Consider the following 19562-nt stretch of genomic DNA (forward strand, 5'->3'; position numbering starts at 1 on the left):
CATACACACACACACACACACACACACACACACACACACACACACACACACACACACACACACACACACACACACATACACACACACACACACACTCACTCTCTCTCTGTATTCACTGCCTACATCTTTTAGTGCAGCAGCGCATTAGTAGAAGCTATTGTATTATAGCAGGGGACTCACATCTCTCATTATGCATCACCATGCCGCCACGCAAGTAGGAGAGAGATTAGAGTGCAGATTAGCGAGACTCCATTATTCTATGTCCCAAATGGTTTTGGAATCAATGGTCCAACCCAAGAATGTGATTTTCATTTTAACACGGCCACATTCCAAGACAATTAGTTTTCAAAAGTGATGCACTCTTAATGGTTTACTTTTCACTCGCATAATACATCTAACCTTTGGCATTTGATCATTCTCTTACAAATCAACTACTTTGTGGAGCACAATAACTCAGACTAAACTGCTTTTTATATCTAAAATTTAAAAAAATAAAAACACAATAAAAAGCGATCATTTTGTGATGTTAGATTACTGACATTAATTCTAATCTATTACAACCATGACAAAACTGTCAAATGTGTTACAGCTACAGTGACAAATATCAACTGTTTCTGATAGTTTGAGTAGCTATGCATGCTGTTTGTGAGTAAACATGATGGACTATGGGCAGCAGCTGTTTAGTTCTCTCATACTGTATGTCTGAGGAGAAGTGGGATCCTTGCAGTTAACTCTTGTTTTCGTTCCAGTAAAATTATTATTCAATGTGGGCTCATCTTTTACTGCACCAGCAAGTCCTGCACATCTATGGAAACAGTACAATAATGGCTAGAAGTAGGGAGAAATAATAAAAAAAAAAAGGTCTTTTGTCCAGTAAGACACAGTTATAATGTCATAAATCATAAAAAAAAGAAAAAGTTTAAATTGAATTTCTCTGACTAGATATTTTACACAAATTTAAAATAAAAGAACATCTTTATATATATGTATATATATATATATATATATATATATATATATATACACACAACATTATTCCATGTGCCCACAAGTCTTACCAACACTGGAACAAAAAGGGTGGGGGGGGGGCATATGCTATAAATTTGAACTAATTACACTTAAAAATGTTTACGAACCTCTCTCTGTGCTCAAGGCTGTTGTACAGTCGAGAATTTGATGATTTTTTTTTTTTGTCATGTGACTGTTGGTCTCTGCCAAGTCATTTAAAGCCGCAGAGTGAGGAATTCGTTTTTTTTTTTTTTAATTTTATTTTTACAGAATCTAGATAATGCAAACAATTTATTTTTGCTGAAATTTTAAATGAGACTAATAGAACACAGATTTAGGTAAAATGTCACCATTTAGATTTAGTTATTTTTTCCTGATGGAAGCGATTGGTGCACATGATTAGTTCAAAGATCATTGAACATTCTGAAAACCTGATGGTAATTTAAGTTTTCACTGTTTAAATATATGCCTTTCAAACCCAAAGGCAGATTTTGGGGTTCAGAGGATTAATTCAGGACTAAAAAATTGTTGGAAATTATAGGGGGCAATGTCTCTCTGTCCCCCCTTCAAATTACAACTTTAGTCAAAGCACATCTCATGCACAACTGCACTGTTGAGATTATGAGACTGGAAAGATATGGAGGGGAAAGTGCCTGAAAGAACAGACAGAATTAAAAAAAAAAAAAAAAAAAAAAAAAAAAAAAAAAAAGGCTCATCATTTTTCAAACTGATGTTTTCCTCAGGACAAGTCTGGGAGGAGGACGGAGACACAGCAAAAAAAAAAGAAAAAAAAAATCACAATAAGAAATGCTAATATACACCGAAATTAATTAAATGATGTCAAGTCTGATTTTATCTGACAGGGAGGTAATTTCTCTCTCTTTGGCTGCCTATGGACTATGGCTTTGTAAGTGTGTGCGCATGTGTGTATGTGTTAGTTTTGTAATTGCTTTGGGCCATTGGGGCACCTTCTCTGCGTTGTATATGACTGTAATGTGAGTATTTCTGATTTTGCATGTGCTTTCCTGTGATTTTCAAAAGAGGGATGTGTCAGCTATATCACACAGATGAATTACATAGAGTGCACACTCAGTTACAGGAATGTAGATTTTAAAGCTAAATATATATATATATATATATATATATATATCCACAGACAAATTAGCACGGGGGTCCGACCCGTTGGTGAGGCGGCCCACACTGCCAATACAATGGTAGGGGAAACAATGCTTTTGTTATATCTCTGTATCAATTACATCTAAATTACTCTGATTGAATTACAGTTTCAAGAATACCGCTCAGGTCATTTAGTTTTGAGGGGCCGCTTCCTATTTGGAGGTGGGCTAAGTGTGGATGAGCCACCAGAGCTCGGTGGTCTCATTAATTGGACCTATCCTTGAGGTTTAGAACGTTTTAAGTGGTTTAATGGATGAGCCATTACAGAGGACACAACTTAATAAGCAAATCAGGCAGTCAACTAAATAAGTAAGTAAAGACTAATTTTTTTTTTCATATTTGTTTTTGTATTATTACTATAATACAAAAACAAATATGAAAAAAAAATATGAAGCATTGGAAACAAAGAGTTAAATGGAATAGGTTGTGGAGTGAAATGCTTCTGGTCTACTGGGCAAAAATGCTGTGAAGAGAGAAAAAGTCAAACTGCATGATGAAAGAAGACGGTGACAGGGCTAATGACACTTTCTGCATGATATCAAGATGTAATGTGTTTCTTTCTCTGGCAACAAAAAAACACAATTGTTTGTTTGAGAAATGTGAGGGAACAATAAGCAATGCTTCTGTTGACATGGTGATGAAACGTGTAGAAAGCCTATGTAACCAATCAGTACAGACTGTCCACTTCCACGCTGCACTCTGTATCTGTGCTCCCAATCCAATCCTAGCTGGCACAATGACGGTACACTCATTGTGGGAGCTGATTGTCATATTGTCATTTGAAAGCAAATAAAGTTACTGATGAACACACTGAAACATGGTGGACACATAATGGCTGTAATCAGCCTGGCTTTGATCATGTATTGTGTATTCAAGTCAGGCAGCTACAGTATCTTTTTCTGTTCTTTCTTGTCCTCATATTATTGCTTGAAACCAATGGCGGGGTGAAGCAAGATGATGAATCATATCAAGTTTGAGTCGGATATAGAGAAAAATAAGAGAAATACACACATGCATGTATGAACAAAGTTTGTTCCCATTAACTGGTCTCTTCCTCCCACAACTAGACCGTCTGCATTCATTCCTCTCGGGCGTACAGGTCTTTGGGCTCTTTATTAGTGTCTCACACTAAGTGGACAGAGGAAAGGAAAAGCACTCAACAAAGTAGAGATCCTCACCAAGGCCAAATAACCTCCCCAGTTACCTGTCGCATTCACAGTAAATGTTTTGCAGTCTAGATGGTACAAGGAGCCAAAGTTTCGTTGGATGGTACTGGTAACAGATCATTCCCATGGTGCCCAAAAATCAGTAGCTTTTTGCCTGTTGGGTGAATAAACGTCATCAACAAAAACTGTGTTCAGGTTATTGGATATTCTTCACCAAATGACCAAATACCAACTAAACTAAAGGCATTCCCCTGAGCCTCAGCTAATTAGTACATAATAGCATGCTAACACACTGAAATCGAGTGGCAACCAGCAGTGACGTCACCCATTGGTTTGTGAACGGCAGTTATGAAGCCTTAAGTTCGGAATTTGGTCGGCGCCATTTTGCTAGTCTCGACAAAAACAGAAAATATATCAAGAAAGTCGTAACCACAGACACGTTTTCTTTCTGCTATTACTTCAGCCATTACTGAATGTTCCAGCTAAGAAAAAATGCTTCTTAAAATCGTCGAGAACTGTCCAGCCTATACACTAAAATACTGATCACTCTGACTTTGGTCGTAAGTATCTTGACATGTCTGCAGCACTCACCAGCATCACAAATATATGAGACTTAAAGAAAATACCCATGTCCATTGACATGAAAGCAAGAAAACAACCCTGTCAACCATCTATTTGATCTGTGGAGGACCTGGTGTGTTTATTAGCATAATAGCAATACATAATGTCTGTGTGTTTAATAAACCTTCCTTTTTAATGACTGTAAAACTACTGCTATGATGCATTTATATCAGACTGAAAAGGGATTGTCACATTATTGGTGGTCTGCTAAAAAGTTTTGGTTTAATTGGGCTGCAAAAGCTCTGCTTTTGATTTTAAAAGTCTTGTTTTACTCAGAATTCATGGAAAATATGTCCAACTAAAAAATACTGAAGGGCTAGAGATTCTTGCCAAGTCTATCTTTCTCAAAGCCCTTGGTGGAGGTAACTGAGGCTCCGGAGACAAAGTGTAATTAACAGAAAGAATAAGTTGGAAGGAAAGAAAGGCAGATTGCACCTGGATCCCGCAGAAATGCGTCACGACAAAAACGTAACAAGCAGCACTCAGCTTTAAGTACGGACTTAATGCTCTGGCAGGATGAACTCATAAACCTTTACCTTATTACTGAATGAGTGTTACTTTGAGTCAAAATGTAAAATTGAGACGTGTCATTTTTATGTGTGAAAGGACACAATTATGCCTCCGCTGTAAGCCAACAAAGAACCATCATCAAGCCATTATGTTACACATGAATAGAGCAGCATAATTGCAATGGAGAGTTGACTCTAACAATGATGCCTCCTCACTTAAGACTGCAGCTTAATTAAAATGCAACGTTGCCCACAATTGGTCTCATTTATCATTGCTCACATGTTATTAGTATTTTCCATGAGAGGAAGTCATTTTAAAATCTTACTTCATTGCCATTAACTTTTCAGACATGAGGAAATGCTAGTTTGCCTGCTGTGTCCTTGATTAATCTTTAATGAGAGTAAGAGGATGCTCTTACACAACAAGAAATTAGCAACCGTTACCATCACAATATGGCCATATTTCCATATTTGGAAAGACTGTGTGCTCAACTGTGTCTGACAATAAAGTAATAGCTCCAATAAATACCAGACATGGAAACTAGCAAAGCCAACCGAAATAAACTAAACATGATTAACCATTAAGCCAAGCTGAACATGATTTTAATTTTAGTCCTCACTGCCTCTGTAATATTGAAGCAAAGTTCCACCAAGTGTCATGAAAGTTGTGGAAGCATTTTAAGAAAGAATAGAGCAAAATGATATTTGCAGTGTTGTAATGATGTACGAGATAATGTGCACAAATGGTGGTATAGTGGTGGTTTGAGGTACCTCTGATACACCTGAAACTTTAATTAGAGATGAGGGTGATGTTACTAAATCTAACATTTCTAAAATCCCAAATACCTTTTGGAACAACTAATTTCATGGAGAAAAACAAAATCAGATTTTTTTTTCTCCATGAAATTACAAAGACTTACTTGATTTGTCTAATATTTCTAAGCATTATTCTACCTTAACAGTCAATCAAAACATTCACTATTTAAAAGTCGGGTCTCTGTGCCCACAATATTTTGTGCCCACTGTAGCAGTGAAAGTTTTCTGCCAGACATTTATTACTGCATCAGACTCATAGGTTTTACACAAGCATCGCATTATATACAGATCTCAAAATGATGTCAACAAGCACCAGGCGTAACTAGTCTTACAGGCCATACATATTTGTACATTGTGTGGCAACAATAGACCTTTTTTCATAGCCGAACCGTTGACTTGTCATTGCAAGAAAAACACAAATGTGCCCAACAACATTAAAAATGGCTGCATTCCATTTAGAAAAACTGGCTCCAGGGTTACGGTACTGTGTATGCTGGCTCACAGTCCTGGCTAACTGGACACTCGATGGAACGGAGCCATCATTAACAAAAACGGTTTCACCTGTGCTTCTCAAGTCAAAATGTCTGTTCTGAAAAAGGTCTACAGGAAACAAGGTTATAAAAGGACATATTCGATGTAAACAGCAGAAACTGCTTTATTAACAAAAATAAGAATAATGCAAATCAAATAATAACCAACTAAAAAAAATAATTATTGTGTGTTTACAAAAGTAATATGTAAAAACTACACGAAACTATAACCTTGATAGGAAAGAAAAGTAATGTAAAAAAAATACCGTTTATACCAATACTAATTTGGAGATTACTGACACTATTATGTAAATAAAGGCAGAACTCACAAGCTAAACAGCAGCCTGGCACATCAGCCAGATAACATGGAGTCTCACACACACACACACACACACACACACACACACACACACACACACACACACACACACACACACGCACACACACACACACACACACACACACACACACACACACCAGCAGCGATTGACAGCTGAGCTGGGTGGATATCACCCGGGCAGCTTCTATTATCTTCTGTGGCCAGGACGTGGAGGACGTGGAGGACGTGTAGGACATGTAGGCCATGTAGGACACCAGTCACACCATCTGGGAAACACGTGTAAAACAAAGTTAGCAACTTTATGATGTTCGCCGCCGGAGAAAGGAGCTTAATTTCGGCTACTACTACTACTACCGGCGCAGCTTCGACAATAACGGATGAATTCTTGCGTTTTGTGTCTGTTGACAGACTTGGTTTGTTTGTATCGTTATTTAAAACATTTTACGTTCAGTTGAGACACGGTCTAGAGAAGATTAAAAAATAACCACTGACTGATATATTTATTAATTCATGTTTGATCGTTGGTGATTGAAGCCCTGTCATTGGGTGTGAGCAGCCCACGTGACCGGCTTGCCGTTATATATAGTATTTACACATTTTTCTAATCTGCTGAGAAAAAATTGAATTGGGCGATAGCTACAGACAGAGGAGGAAAGTAATTTACTGCAGTAGGCCACTATAATTAGGTACAATTTTGAGGTAGGCTACTTTTCTTTACTGGAGTATTTCCATTTGATAGTACTTCATTCTTCCATGTTTCTGACGGAAATACTGTCTACTTTCTATTCCACTACATTTATTTGACACCTTTAGTTATTTTTAAGATAAATATATGAAAGAATTAATAATATGACAAGCTTTTAAAATACCACACAGTGTTAAAGAGTAAATCAGTGATTTCCTACCTGTTTGGCTTTCAGTGTGTAGTCAGGGTCACCTTTAAGATGTCTTTGTTGCAGGAGTTCTGGCAAACTGTTCATGATTACATTCAGACAATCATTGGCCAAGGCTCCCCTTTCACTCCAGGCTTGTATGTTTTGGGAGACCCCGCAGTGCTGAATGATTTAACTCCGGCAGATGCGGACTGGGTCCAAACTGCTCTCGTGCTGGGACGGAAACTCATTGTTATGAACTGGAAAGCCTCATCCGCGCCTGTGGCTTCTCTGCAGTTCATCCAGTTGGGTAAATTAGCTGCATTACAAAATCTATCGTTCAGGTAACTCAATAAGGTGGAACTTTATCTCCGGATACCTCTCCATATGATTATATGGAGAGGGGTTAATGAGGCTGAATCATCATTGTACTAATACAAATTAATAAAACTGAAAACAAAAAAAAGTGATTTGTGTATCAAAGCTTGTTTTTTCTTCTTTCCTCTCCCAGTAATCATCTGACGATCCTTCAGATTTTTCTGCTGTCTCTGGATATAAAACTGTATTTAAAGTAGCTACACCTGCAGCAGCTACAACAGTCATTGTTTACACACTTATATTTAGTATTAATAATCTAATGATGTCATATAGGCTCTAATAATATGCCAGGTATGTCAGGGACCAAACCAGTACTTTTATTAAATACTTTAATCACATTTTGCTGCTCATACTACTTTTACTTAGGAGTTCGGGACATTTACTTGTAATTAAGTCTTTTACATTGATGTATCGGCACTTTTACTTAAGTAAAGGATCTGAACACTTCTTCCACTACTGGTTTCAGACTTAAGTGGTTGGCCACAATGTAGTGTAGTGGTTGCTACAGAAAAACAAGTAGCTTGTTGAAATGTATTCCCTGACTGATAAGTGATAGAATCCCTATTATACCAGAGACTCTAAACCATTTTAAGAAAGACAACAAGAAGAAGAATTTCTAAAACGAGGGCACTTCCTGCAGCTAACATTTGACTGCAGAATATACATTTTATTTCTAACACGCTGATGCCAAGAGGAGCATTTGAAGGTGGCATGCATTTAGGTCAGGAATAACTGTTACTGTGACATATTCAGTCATCGCAATATATCTTTCATTATTGGAAGTGAAAGGAAAATAGACAGTAAATGAGTTGTAATGAGCGCTTTCCCATTTAAAGTACCAGTATAGTTTCAGTGAGAGCTTCTCTGTGTGAATATTGCTTTGCCTAACAAAGTGAGAGATAAACATTAACTGCTAAGTAGCTCATATTCAACAGTTATCAGCTGAGCTGTATTTCACAAGCGGTATGCAAATGACCAATGCGATTGCCTTATTAATCTTAATGTTTGCATTGTCAACCACTACTTGGTGAAATGCTGGACAGTTTTAGATCATACCAAGCTTGAAATGACAATAACCGAATGTAGCCAAAATGGAGTAGCTTGTGCAAATCTTGAACAAATGCTGATTAAATTCTAATGCTCCCTATAAATCATTAAACTTAGATGGATTTGGGGTAGTTCATATTATGAAACTACTTAACCATTAATTGATTTGATATAAATTGTGAAACACAGTTGGATACATTGCCTCCGGGGTCATTTCACTGAAGGTGAGTTTGTTAAAATGACTTTAAAATAGAAAACTAAATATTCAAGACAGTCCTCCTAAAGGACAGCACAATATGTAGCAACTTATCATGACAGTCATGTGATCACAGTTCATAGGAGCCATGAAAACATGTCAGGTAATCATGGCAAACACAATACATCTGCGATATTTTAAGTGTGTGTGTGTGTGTGTGTGGGGGGGGGGGGGATCCTCTTCCAGCTAATTTTCTGTCTCTGGTTGTGCCATATTCCCACTGCAGATCCATTTATTATGGATCTTGGCTGACTGCAAACACCAATAATTTTGCACAACAAAGAAATTAGTGAGTTTTCCGTCCTAACCTTCTTCTGTTGTTTGACTCATGTTCATATTGAAAACTGGCAGCAATCTTTCTCCAAACTTTGTTAGCATATTAATCTTAGACCCTTTTTGAATAGTATGCTAGTATGGTGTTTCCTGGCTGATCCGTGGGCAGACCACTTACTGTAGAGGTCATGTGAGGCACTGGCAGAAACAGTATCAGGGTCCAGTTATTGTGTCTGCACTGTAAGACACCAGATTCACAAAGAATCAAGCAGGATTTACGTCCGAGTTGTCTTCATGTATGATGCTTTGTATGAGTGTGCATTCCTGCAGAGACTGCAGCCTCCAGAGACAGACAGCCTGTGAAGAGAATCCAATATGCTGCTCCATAATGAAAGCTTTCAAGGGGGATCGTAACACTGCTTAGTGGGCTTTGTACAGTCCAGTCAATCAGAGGCTGCCAACATGCTGGGATTTAGAGGCTTCCGCCCTCGACAGTGGCTCTCAGAAGAAGAGATAGCAATGCCAAAACAGCGGAAACAACACAAAACAAGTTGCTCAGCCTTGCCGTCATTTTAAATTTTAAATTTAGTGCTGGAACGAAGTCATCTGCTCTAGTGAAACATCCCCAGCATGTACCATCTATGTTTAAAGTTGTACTGCGACAATTGTTTCTTTATCGTGGAACAAGACAGTAAAAACTTTAGCAGCAGACAAGTGTGACAAATGACATCAAATGGCATTTGGTAGAAACATGACTTCTTGCCGGAGCAAGCAAAACTGCAATTCTGGCACACAGCCAGTTTTTAAACCTCTGTGTTTGGAAGTGTTTACATCAGAACATCTAGAAATAGCTGCACATGTGTGGACAGTAAAGTTCTGTGGTAAAGAATGATGCACTGTCAAATAGAGCCTTCACTTTTATTTGTTGAAAGGCGTCAGTCAATCGATTCACCTAAAGACATTTAGGATCATTTACATTCAGCTGTGCCCATCATCGCTCATATCAGGTAAAAATCCATACAGCTTTGTCGGGAGGGGTTTGGGCGTGTGAGAGTGAGAGGACAAGCGGTGACAGATTGTTTCGATCACACTCTATTACCGTCTTAAGGCAAGTGATATGACTTTGCATGGGACAAGGGCTCCGAGATGCTGATCTTGTTATTGGATTTCCTATGATAATGCTATAAGATGTCATCATCTGGAAAAGAGAGGCATCTATCATGCATGAGCAAGTGTCAGAAGTAATGACACTTTATTATTGGTGCTCCCGTGTGATTCTCCAGCAAGTGTATAAGTTTGTGTGTGTGTGTGTGTGTGTGTGTGTGTGTGTGTGTGTGTGTGTGTGCGCGCGCGCGAGTAACTGTTCATGTGGGAAAAGATGGCTGAAGAATAGAGGTTGTGGCGATGGCAGAGGAGCTTCTGTCTGACTGTGCTCTTGGGCATAATCTGCTGAATGGTGAGAGATGTCTACAGTTTCATCTGGGCAAAATGAAGATGTCAGGCTGTAACTACAGGCTACACAACACTCCCATGTGTCTGGCTGAACCACTTGAGAACAGGCTGACATTTGAAGTAAGGAGGTGCAAAGAGCACTCACAACTATGAGGGCTGAATTGAAAGTATCTAGAAGGGGATAAAGACGGATAGCCATACAAAGCGAACGGGTTCGAAAGAAACATTGAATGATTATTGTGCACACTGAATTTCTGACTCTCGAACACTCAGAATAAGTGTTCATCTCTGCAGACATCCCTCCTACAACCGAATTTCCATTTAGTGGTCCATTTGTAGGATGACTTGGGAGCCCAAAGCGACAGCAGTGACTTCATCCGTTGGTTTGCGAGCTGCCGTTCTGAAGCCTTGAGTTCGGACAGAGGTGACCATATTTGGAGGAGCTGGGAAGGAGCGAGTGAGGGATCTGACTCCATCTGAACCCGAGGAAACAGCAAAAAAGACACACCACCAAAAATACCTCTTTTTGAGGCCTAATATTTAATTAATGATGTTTTTTTTTTTCAGATGGACCGCCAGAAAATTAATAAGAAGGAGTGACTTTAGTGAATGACACCTAAACAACTTGTAGAAAAAAACGTATTGACTTTGTTCTTAATGACAGAAGTTGAATGGGAGTCTGTGCGAGCCTTTTTGGAGCCAACCCTTAGTGGCCCTCGGTGGTATTACAGTGTAAGTCACTTCTGCCTTGACCTACCTTTTCAGACCCCAAAGCTACGTCCACTTTTTTACACAGTCTCTGGTTTGCTTAGAGGTGCAAGTTGTTGTTCAATTTGGTGTCATGGCAAAGCGTGTAATACACCCGTCAGTCCACTAAAAAACAAACATGTCAGTTTGACATTTTGCAGTGCTTGTAGGTGAAGAGTAAGGTGCCTTTGGGTTGAGCCTTTCAAAAACCACGTGGTTAAGTTGAATTTCATCACATGACCTCCGTCTTTGCCCCTGGTCACACGTGTATGCACTATTCACGCCTCGGCAAAACGTGACCCTGGCACGGTGCCCTCATGTGGACTGATGAGTGTATTACAGATTTTGTTATCATACCGGGGTGTGTCGTTCCACTTATAGCAATTTTAAAGCCTTGAAAATGAGCACAATCCATTTTTAAATATTGACTGATCTTTATTCATATTGAATTAAAAATATAGTTTTGACAGATTCATGTAACAAAACACAGCGAGTATGTATTTAAATGTTCTAGCTTGGGAAATGTGTCAATTAACCAGTGAAAAGAAACATGTAAAACTGGTATATGTGACAAAGTACAGCCTATAAAACTTAGTTCTCAATCATTCTAATGAGTCAATACAAACAAAACTATAATTTATGCTAATTTTATGGTAGAATATACTTTCTTCCGAACTTTAATGTTCTTCAGTGAACAGATTCAATGACTTTTGAGGAGCTTGTCAAACTGACCATATTCCCAGATATGTAAGTAAATGCTGGACATTTGCCACCAAAATCATCGAATGCCAATACACTTTCAAATGGTAAGTGTACAATTTGCCAACAGTATTCCGTGAATATGGTGTAAATATACAAAAGTTATGACACATATTTAAGTAATCCAAAGTTCACACTGGTTACAATCCTGACTTTTGAAAACAAAATCTCAGTATTTTTTTAATTAGTAAACGAGACAGTGTTATCAGAAAACAGCACAAAAACCTTTAGTTGTCCTGTATAAATAACACAAGTTGTGCTTGAGTCTTTTACAATTGAAATCTGTATTGCAACGAACAGTTATATTCCAATAGTCAAATTGTGCATCCATACATTTCTGCTGGTTTGAATTGTAAATTTAACAAACCATTCAGAGTGTCACTTGTACTGCACTGCTTCATTGCTGCTGACACATTTGCTACAATACGACAAAGAAAATAGTTCACCATGATGATTTTGGTGGCAGTATTCACCTCAAATATTAGGTGACTAACGGGCCCAACTCCCCAAAATGTCCAATAAAGATCCAGTGAAAGAAAAACATGATAACTTCCTTCAAAAGTGCTGCTTCTGGAAAAGAGTGGCGTCCTGATGAGGCCACAGTAGTACATACTAACTTATCTGCACAAGCAAATAGCAGTGATTTAAATGATCAATCCAGCCCACCCAAACTGTCTTCCACTTTGTTTCTCAAACGTTATTAAATCGCTCTCGGGGTTGCAACATGATATTGCTACACCATTCAATCAGTATTGCCCCAAAGGGATGAAAGTAAACAAAGACTGAGCTCAGTGCAAATGAAAATGAAAATACTCAAGAAAATACAGTATAGGTCCTCAAAACTCAGCATGTAAAGAGACACTGGTGGATTAATAACATCTGTTAGGAAAAAACGGGGATGTCATATTGAATATTCATTAGTATTGCAACAGCATCTTAAGAGTGTACAAAATCTTAAAAAAACCTCAGGAGGTGGATAATACTGAGAGAAGTGTGGAGCAGAGTGAGGATATAATACACCCAGTTGAAAAAAAAAGAGAAGAAGAAAAGAATACACTCCTACAAAGTGAGCAAGAGCAGAAATCGAAAACACAAAACCCACCAAGTTGTGCTGGAAACACAATCACACAATCACAGGGGAAATGGTGGGGTGGGTGGGGGTGGGGGCAGGTGGTGTGACAAGGAGACCCTGCAAGCGGTTTGAAAGTCAGAATTCACTCTTCAAATTACATTTACAGAATATATATATATATATATTGTATATATATTTATATACATACAGAAGAGATATCCCCAAAGAAAAAAAGTAAGATACAGAAGACCACTAAAAATGCAATGATGCAGGGAGAAATGAAAAAAAAAAAAAAAAAAAAAAACTTCAGCTGGAGAAAAGCATCATTGTCCTATTTACAGATGCACCAGGCCACCTTTTCCCTGCCTATAAAAATATTTTCCAAATTTTTTTATATTATTATTTTAAACAATGGTAAAACTGTTGAGCAACCCATTATCTGAATGTCAAAAGACAATTATCTATTCTGTTTTACAGTTTTACCATCACCTCAATACATTGTAAACTGTGCTTACTAAACCACTCTCATCTACCCCAGTTCTGATGGCATTGTAGAATGTACACAGTATATGAATCAGTATAAAACCACAACATGACAGCCATACACAGTTTGATTCTATTACAATGGTAGAATGTGTGTTCATCAGCTGCTTTGTGTTTCCCTTTAAAAAGATGATTTGTTTGATGACGCACTGAATATGAACCATTTCCAGTTGATTAATTGTGTTATCTGAATGTCTCTCTATTACTGAGACCACTTACACCTAAGGTGGATTGAATTTACTTAAACTGTGAAAATAACTCATCCTCATGATATGAATAATCAAAGCATAGATAAAAAGAAATAGAGCACACGCTATAAATACAGCCACTGTGTCCCAGTTCAGGAGCTAGACCCTCCAAAGTCTTCATTTCTAGGACGGATAGGTCTTGACGGACAGACGAAGGCTGTCCCATTTCAAAGGCCTCCCAAAATATGACGGTAAAAATAAGCCAACTTTTGCTTTGGGGGACCTAACTGGTTTATCATTTGCAGCCTTTAATATCCCACAGTCAGTTGTGCACCAGTTCATTTGTAACCTGAGTGATCGGGGAATCCTCGCCAACTCATGAAAACTGGGAAATATCCCATGATATAATCCAATCACATGAACTGAACCAGTTAAAAAAAACACTGCAAGGTGTAATTATTAACTGTTCTTAGTGACAGCCAGGACTTTTTAATCACAGGGTGGTTAAAGAGGAATATTTAATATTTAACCTCCTCAGGTTAAACCCGGTCAGATCTGCCAGCATCCATCATGTGCTGAGGCAAAATATGCAAATCATATCCTAAAGTGAGATATTGTGAAACCTGTCCTTGATAACCATTGGTATTCAAACCGTCTGAGAACAACTGCTTGGTGAGAAACTTAATGAGCATCATGACCACAATAGATTTGCTCTTTGTTTATCTAGACTCATTTGGCCCTACAGGTTCAATCTTGAAAAAATCCAACTCCTAAATCGATCCAGTAATCCCTCTAAACATGACAAACATAAAATAATGAAAATGTATAACAAAAAAAACTCACAATGAAACCCTGAAGAGCAGAAATGGGAAAAAAAAAAATACACTCAATTTACAACAAATATGATTACACATTTTGTAAAACACTCAACGAAACAAAACAAAAAACACCAAAGGTAGATGCATAAAATATATATAACCGTTACCAAAAGGCCGATTCACTGGGTGAGCAGTCAGTAGTGAGTGATTGTGCTCCTTCAAATAACTACTGCACATGTGAGGCTTACCTTCACACAGACGATAAGATCTTTTCACATGAAGCGATGACTTAACATTTGATCACTTTTCCTTTTCCGGGCTGTTTTGGTCGTGTTCTCTCGACAAAAAATTGCGTCTCAGTTTTCCTTGCTTCAGCTACAGAACAGTGTTTGCTACATACAATCCTACAATCACCTCTGAGCAGAAAAAAAGAATGGCAATTAACTCTGGTCTCCTCTGCCAGTTACAGTGCACTTGCACATTTCCCCTCCAAGCTTTTGTAACATTGATGCATTGGTCGGGTAACATTTCTTGAATGCTAATACCGTAGTTTGAACCTCGCTGCAGGATTACAACCTATTGCCTGTCGTTCAGGGTTTCTCAGCTGGTGCAATGGGTGAGATGTGGGGTACCATGATTTCCCCACAGAACAACAGGGGAAAGTGGATGAATTAGCATTCAAAAAGCTAAAAGCCCCTTGTGATGGTTGCCGGCTGAGAGCATCAGCAGGTTTTCTCCTCCAGAAGATTGGCTTTATTTTTCCATAGAGATCCATTACAGAGCCTTTTGGTGACACTCTGCTGCTCTCGTTGCTCTTAGATACACGCAAATACAGTCGTCTACAAGCACGGACGCTGAATCCTTTTGGGTGATGGTAAAAATAGACCTATATAACTGACTGTAATAACATAGCAGGCACAGTTACACTGCACACATTTACTCAAAGAATGTATACACAAGTGTAAATTCAAACTAGTAAATCTGAAATCAGTAGAAGGATCATGACCTCAAACGGTGCAAGACAGCAGCTGTAGTGCAGGTAAATCAGATTAGTAGCAGAGCAAAGCCTATGCCAAAGTGATACACAATAAAATTCACTATAAAATTCACATTTCTGTTGAGCTGCACATTTCATCAGTGCATCTACTGTGGTATTACGCCACTAATCTATCTCCTATTATGCTTTTATTTCAATAGGTTAGATGTCCCTTTACGATGCGGCAACTTGTGCCTCAGCCGGAGCTCAACTGGATGATTATTATTCCCCCATAAAACCTGAGAGGCGGAGAAAACATTGTGGCAGGGCAACATCTGTGTTTTGGACAATAAATCATCAGCATCGCTCATCTGAATCTTTAATAAAGAGGCACAAGGTTGTGTAACAGTGCTTGTGTATCGGTACAGGGATGAGGCAGTCTCCACCCTCTACAACACCTTCAGTATGACTCATGGTGTCCAATATGGATTGAATCCTCTACTAGGTATGTATATGGCAATATCAGTTTGCAATATATTATGATGAAGTAAATTTTCTGGAAATTAAGTCAAGATAATCTGGAGAATCGCAAAGTTTGTGTTTTGTTAAAGGGAAACACCACCAATTTTCTGTTTACTTGACAAGTTAAACTACTCTGCCTGTGAAAACAATCCCTGGTGATGTCATCGACGATGTCATCTCTGTTTACACTTATTTATTAATTCTACTAAACAAAGAAAAAACATACCTGCATTATCCTGGAAGTTTGGGGTTGGAAAGAAGCATTGGGAACATGAGTAAACGTGCTATAGAGTGGCATTATGGGAGCTGTAGGATCCGGGGTGTGTGGATTCAGGATATTTTAGCTGTTGATGCTTCCACTTTAATTTTGACCATACATTTCTCTTTGATTCTGTCTCTTGTGCATCCCCAAACTTTATAAAATTGCTATAATACATCACTGGAGTACCCATTTAAAACACTGAATTACATATGAAAACTATCAACATAATGTAAATGAGATATTGCCGGCATTGCCTGCAATAGTCTAGTAAAACAAGAGATATCAAAGTGATAGCTACCTGGGTAAAAACAGTATTGACAGTCTGACATGTATCCCCTGATCACTTTCACTAAAACCTACCTATTACTATTATGATAGAATGGGGATGCTCCTTTGTTAGGAAATTGCCTATGAAACTATCTGTTGTTTCACTGTAAATTATAGTCGCCACATGATAAAACTTCATCAAATAATTCAAGCGAGAATAGCAGTAAAGTAATTTAGCTGTGCCAGAGCATTAAGTGCTATTAAATTATCAACCACAGCCTAAATTAGGCTTCAAAGTCATTTGACGACAGATGCTAGTGGTCTCCATCAGAGTTTAATGTAGCATCTGGCAGTGGTGTATGACTACAGAAAACTAGCCATCAGTAGATTCAGCGATAACTTGTGAGTTCTCCCCATTAATGTCAAACAACAATACAAAAGAAAGTGTTCCATTTTCACTCGTAAAGGAGCCTCTTTAGAGTTCTGACAGTCCCTCGCCCTGAACCACCTCAACCCTAAGACACAGAGCAAATCATGACTACGTGGTCAAAGGTAATTTTTTGTTTTTATGACGCAGAATAGTATAGAGACAGAGTTGCAAAAAAAAAAATAAATTGTCTTTGATGTACTTTAACATCTTTCCAGACACAGCTTGGTCCACAGAGCCTTTTTCCACGACTGTGTCTGTGTGATAATGATGTGTAATTGGCTTTTTTACAGCTCTGCAAAGCTCTTTGCCATCTCCACAGTGCTCTTTCAGGGCTGGGTATCAGTGCTGTTTATCCCCTCCTTCATTAGTCAAAAACACTGATAAGGTGTCAAAGTAAACAGATCCCTGATGAATAAAAAGAACAAAAACTGTGTTCTGATAAAGATTTTCAAATCTTCTATTTGACCCTCACTTCCTGTTTAAACGTCCTCCACAATCACGTTCTTTGCCCAGTAAAAACAACGGTCTGTTCCCAGGCACCGGTTCCACTGAGACATTATATTTCTTGTACTGCAGTGAACATTGGTCCTGCCACTCACAATACTGCTTGCAACGATTTCATGGAGGTAAAACTGAATTGGACGGTTTGCTGGCGCTTCGAACTGGATTGGAATCAATGGGGAACAGGACGGAAAACCAAACTGGGAATTAAAGGGTCATCTTCTGGGCGATCAACCTTTTACATCCCAACCTAGTCATGCCAATAATCTGTCGAATGCTTTCAAGGAGGTACTGGGTGATATCACAGCTGCGGTGACATTTACTTTCCCATTGACCCTTTTTTCCTGCGCTGCACCACTGACTGCCATTATCAGCACACTGTGTCTTCCAGCACAAGGTCAATTGAGCTTCTCCTCCAGAATATATTTCAGGCTTATCTGTCAGTGTGTGTATTTACGTATGAATTGATATTCGGTCATTATTGGTGTGTCAAGCCAACAGGCATGTTAACATGTTTCTGGTTTGATATGAGCTGTGTGTGATACATGATACTATTATGGCTGCAGCAAAACGTAAAAGTCAAAGAAGCATGTAGGCAGGCATGCAAGCCACATCTGGGCTTTTGCAGCACAACTGCGGGTTTGCTGGTACATCAGGACACAACTCCATGTGCATGTATCACTTAATAGACTGCACCCAAGCAATAGCAATTTTTGAATACCACAATGTGCAAATTTAGCTGGGTGGAAAATGAGCTGAAAGGACAGGGTGAACAGTGAGTCGTGGGTGTACAAAGAAAAGCATGTAAGGTCATGAAAATAATCCGCTTTGGGCTCACCTCAGTTTATTCTCTCATAAAACATCTATTTTTAAACTTTGATTGTGTGGTTTATGTGCCTTTCTGCTGCTAAAGGCTGCAGGACAGTTTTCTCGAGGACACAACCGACTTCAAAGTGATGTCTCTCTGCTTTAGCGGTCACGGTCAAGGATGGAGTAAATAAAGATGGCTTGAGTGTCATATGAGGCTGTCAGTGACTCCTATTGTTGTTCTGTCATGAAAAAGCAGAACCTTAGAGTGAGAATACAAGATTTGCAATCAGACATGACAAAGAGAAGTGTTCAGGGAAGGTGCAAGGAAAACTCAGTGTTGAGAAGTACTGCATGGAAAAGAGAGGACTGTCTGACGTCCATTCATCTCACCCATTTCCCTCTATTCACACCTCCAATGTGCTACAGGTGGGTCACTACACCACAGTGTTCCTCTGTCTGTATGGAGGGGGCGGCAACACATTGCCTGCTTTCATAGCCGCTTCGGACAAATATTCCTGGTTTTCGGCCACAGCGGGGCGGATGCGTCCGTTCTGCCGGTAGAAGAAGCGTGTGCTGCAGTCCTGCAGGTACTCAGGGTTGTGCAGTGAGGACTTCGGGGGGAGACTGTGCTGCCAGTATTCGGGATTGTCAAAAGTGGCTTTCTTGCCTTTCTTATCGAACATGATGGTGCTGCTGGTGATGCCTGAGTGCAGGGCGTGTCCTGAATGCCCTGGGTGCAGGGTGTGCGATGGATATGACGGGTGGGGGAGGTGGCCTGGGGGAACCACGTATGCAGTGGATGGAACGGTGTGGCTCGATGTCGATGGGTTGACTGTCTGCAGTACCGAGTGTGCAGCAGAGGAACCGGGGCCAGAGATGGAGACGGCGCCGGCCAATCCGTTCTTGTCCCCGGGGTTGAGGAAGGTGTTAAGGTACAGTGGCTCGTTGATATACTCGTCATCACCGTGGGTGGACTGGCTTTTGGGAGCAGCAGCGGCTCCGGCCAAGTGCAGCGTGTGGCACGTGGCTCCATCGATCACCGTGTGGGCATCGCCATTCCTACGACGTGTGACGAAGGGGTTTTCCTCTACAGGGTTCAGATAATCTAGAAATACAAAGAGGATGGTAAGATTAGCTCAAATCTTTTCGTTTCAATTGTTGAGTGCTATGAGCTAATAAAGATACTTGTGAAATGTTTTTGACACCCTCAAAATTAAAGTGTG

At 39.3% G+C, this 19562-nt stretch overlaps 1 protein-coding gene across 1 annotated transcript in view; it reads right to left on the bottom strand.

Annotated features, from left to right (window-relative positions):
- Positions 1 to 13300: 13300 nt before the first annotated feature.
- LOC138201251 (receptor tyrosine-protein kinase erbB-4-like) overlaps positions 13301 to 19562 on the bottom strand; it is a 296936-nt gene continuing 290674 nt past the window's right edge. Inside the window, exon 28 of the mRNA XM_069154588.1 lies at positions 13301 to 19444. Within this exon, the coding sequence (XP_069010689.1) occupies positions 18774 to 19444 (671 nt within the window). The 3' untranslated portion in view covers positions 13301 to 18773. The remainder of the gene's footprint in view (positions 19445 to 19562) is intronic.

The sequence above is a fragment of the Embiotoca jacksoni genome, unplaced genomic scaffold (genome assembly GCF_022577435.1).
Source record: "Embiotoca jacksoni isolate LCO1_2020_lvr unplaced genomic scaffold, fEmbJac1.0.p SCAF_2, whole genome shotgun sequence".
Taxonomy (NCBI): domain Eukaryota; kingdom Metazoa; phylum Chordata; class Actinopteri; family Embiotocidae; genus Embiotoca; species Embiotoca jacksoni.